The sequence below is a fragment of the Pseudopodoces humilis genome, chromosome 6 (genome assembly GCF_049639895.1).
Source record: "Pseudopodoces humilis isolate 2021_Gansu_Grassland_sample_001 chromosome 6, ASM4963989v1, whole genome shotgun sequence".
NCBI classification, from domain to species: domain Eukaryota; kingdom Metazoa; phylum Chordata; class Aves; order Passeriformes; family Paridae; genus Pseudopodoces; species Pseudopodoces humilis.
Genome location: NC_142205.1, coordinates 15,053,141 through 15,054,716, shown reverse-complemented (window position 1 = coordinate 15,054,716; position 1,576 = coordinate 15,053,141). Strand labels below are relative to the sequence as shown.

The following is a 1,576-nucleotide window of genomic DNA, read 5'->3' as shown; positions in this document are numbered from 1 at the left end:
TTTTATGTACATATTTCTTCTGTGGCTCACAGAATGTGCAGTTGATCCTTCCATGCATCACCACTGCATGTCATTTGTGGACAAAAAGAAGAGCTAAAGTTGCATCCTTACTGTGAAAATCCACAGAAAGCCCATTCCACAAATCAGCTTTTTCACCACTTACACTACATTTTTAATCATTCAGATGCAGAGATTGCACTTTTTTTTTAACTTTGATATGGTCTTACAAGCTCTAGCATGAAGATGGCTATAAAGCAGCTGGAGAATGGAAAATATCTATTAAAAATCAAATATGACATGTTCATCTTGGATAGGAATGTGCTTCTCAGTTATACAACTATAGTTTTGTATTTAACTGCATTTACAAGACTTGTCTTGTTACCTTTTTGGGAGTTCACACTCCCAGGGTTATTCGACACTCCCTCAGGCTATAAATTACGGGCACTTGCCTACTGAAGTGTGATTTATTATTTTTATAAAAATGCCCAACCTTTACATCCCATGTTTTGCTGTAAAGAGGCTTCTTTGTGCACCAAGACTTTAAATTGTGAGCGGCCATTTACTTGCTGCTTTCACTGTTTTGGATTGTGTTGTTCAAGGACCTTGGCTCACTCCTCTCACCATGAAGAGTTTTGCTCTCCTTTTTCTAGTTTTGATCTGTGGCATGGGAGGATTGGGACAGAAGCTGAAGCCAAAGAAAAGAAGCAATGGTGAAGAAATCAAATTTCGGACTAAAACCAAAGATGTTTGCACAATGACCATGAGTGGTGATGATGAGGAGATGAGACTTAGAATTGAATGCAAAAGCCAAGGCATGTCCTACTGGTGTGAATTCACTGGCAAGCCATCAGTCTGTCGTGCTTTCAGAAATAATCCAAAGATTTACTGGAATCAGATCGCCGCGGAGCTCAGAAAGATCCCGCACGCTTGCGAATCCATGGAAGTGTTGAAGACCACCATGTGCCAAAAGGCTCCCCCAGAGGCTCTCATGAGGCAAATAGCTGCTGGTGTGGAGCCAGAAGATCTAGCAAACCAGGAAAAGTCAGTCCAGAAAGCTTCTATTCCTGTGAGAGAAGCGGGGCAAAACTTTGACCCAACCCAACATGGTCAAGGGTCTGAAAATGAAACAGAAGCAATGAAACTGGCACGGGAACATTGCTGGGAATCTCTGCATGGTGTCTGCTCCTACATCATTGGCATCTTTAGGGGTTAAGGATTTGATTCAGGTAAAACTGATCTGGAAGCACAGTAGAATATACTTAAGAGTAATTATTTTAAAATATAAATTAAAATAAACTTAAGAGTAGTTGTTTTGATTCGGGGGGTCTCAGGGATGTGAACAGGGAGGTGCTAAGCTCGCTTGCTAAAATCTAACATTACAAGGCCTGTTTTGTGGCTTTTGAGGGGCTGAGCAGCTTAAATTTCTAGTGATCCGTATTGGCTCAGGACTCTCATACAGCCTCCTGCACAGTTTTCAGTATGTACAGAGATGTTTGCCCTATCTGTTATTAATCCTGTAGTATTTCAGTTCTAACTGTTTGAATTGGGCTAAGTTTTGCCTTCTGTCACTCCTTCC

The 1,576-nt window shown here is 41.1% G+C and overlaps 1 protein-coding gene across 1 annotated transcript; it reads left to right on the top strand.

Moving 5' to 3' along the window:
• Positions 1–539: 539 nt before the first annotated feature.
• On the top strand, positions 540–1,213 carry FGFBP2 (fibroblast growth factor binding protein 2). The gene has a single exon (XM_005517822.2). The coding sequence runs from the start codon at positions 623–625 to the stop codon at positions 1,211–1,213; it is 591 nt and encodes a 196-aa protein (XP_005517879.1). The 5' UTR covers positions 540–622.
• The last annotated feature ends 363 nt before the right edge of the window (positions 1,214–1,576 follow it).

Coding starts and splice junctions, on each gene's coding strand:
- FGFBP2 (XM_005517822.2), top strand. CDS start 623: ATGAAGAGTTTTGCTCTCCTTTTTCTAGTTTTGATCTGTGGCATGGGA.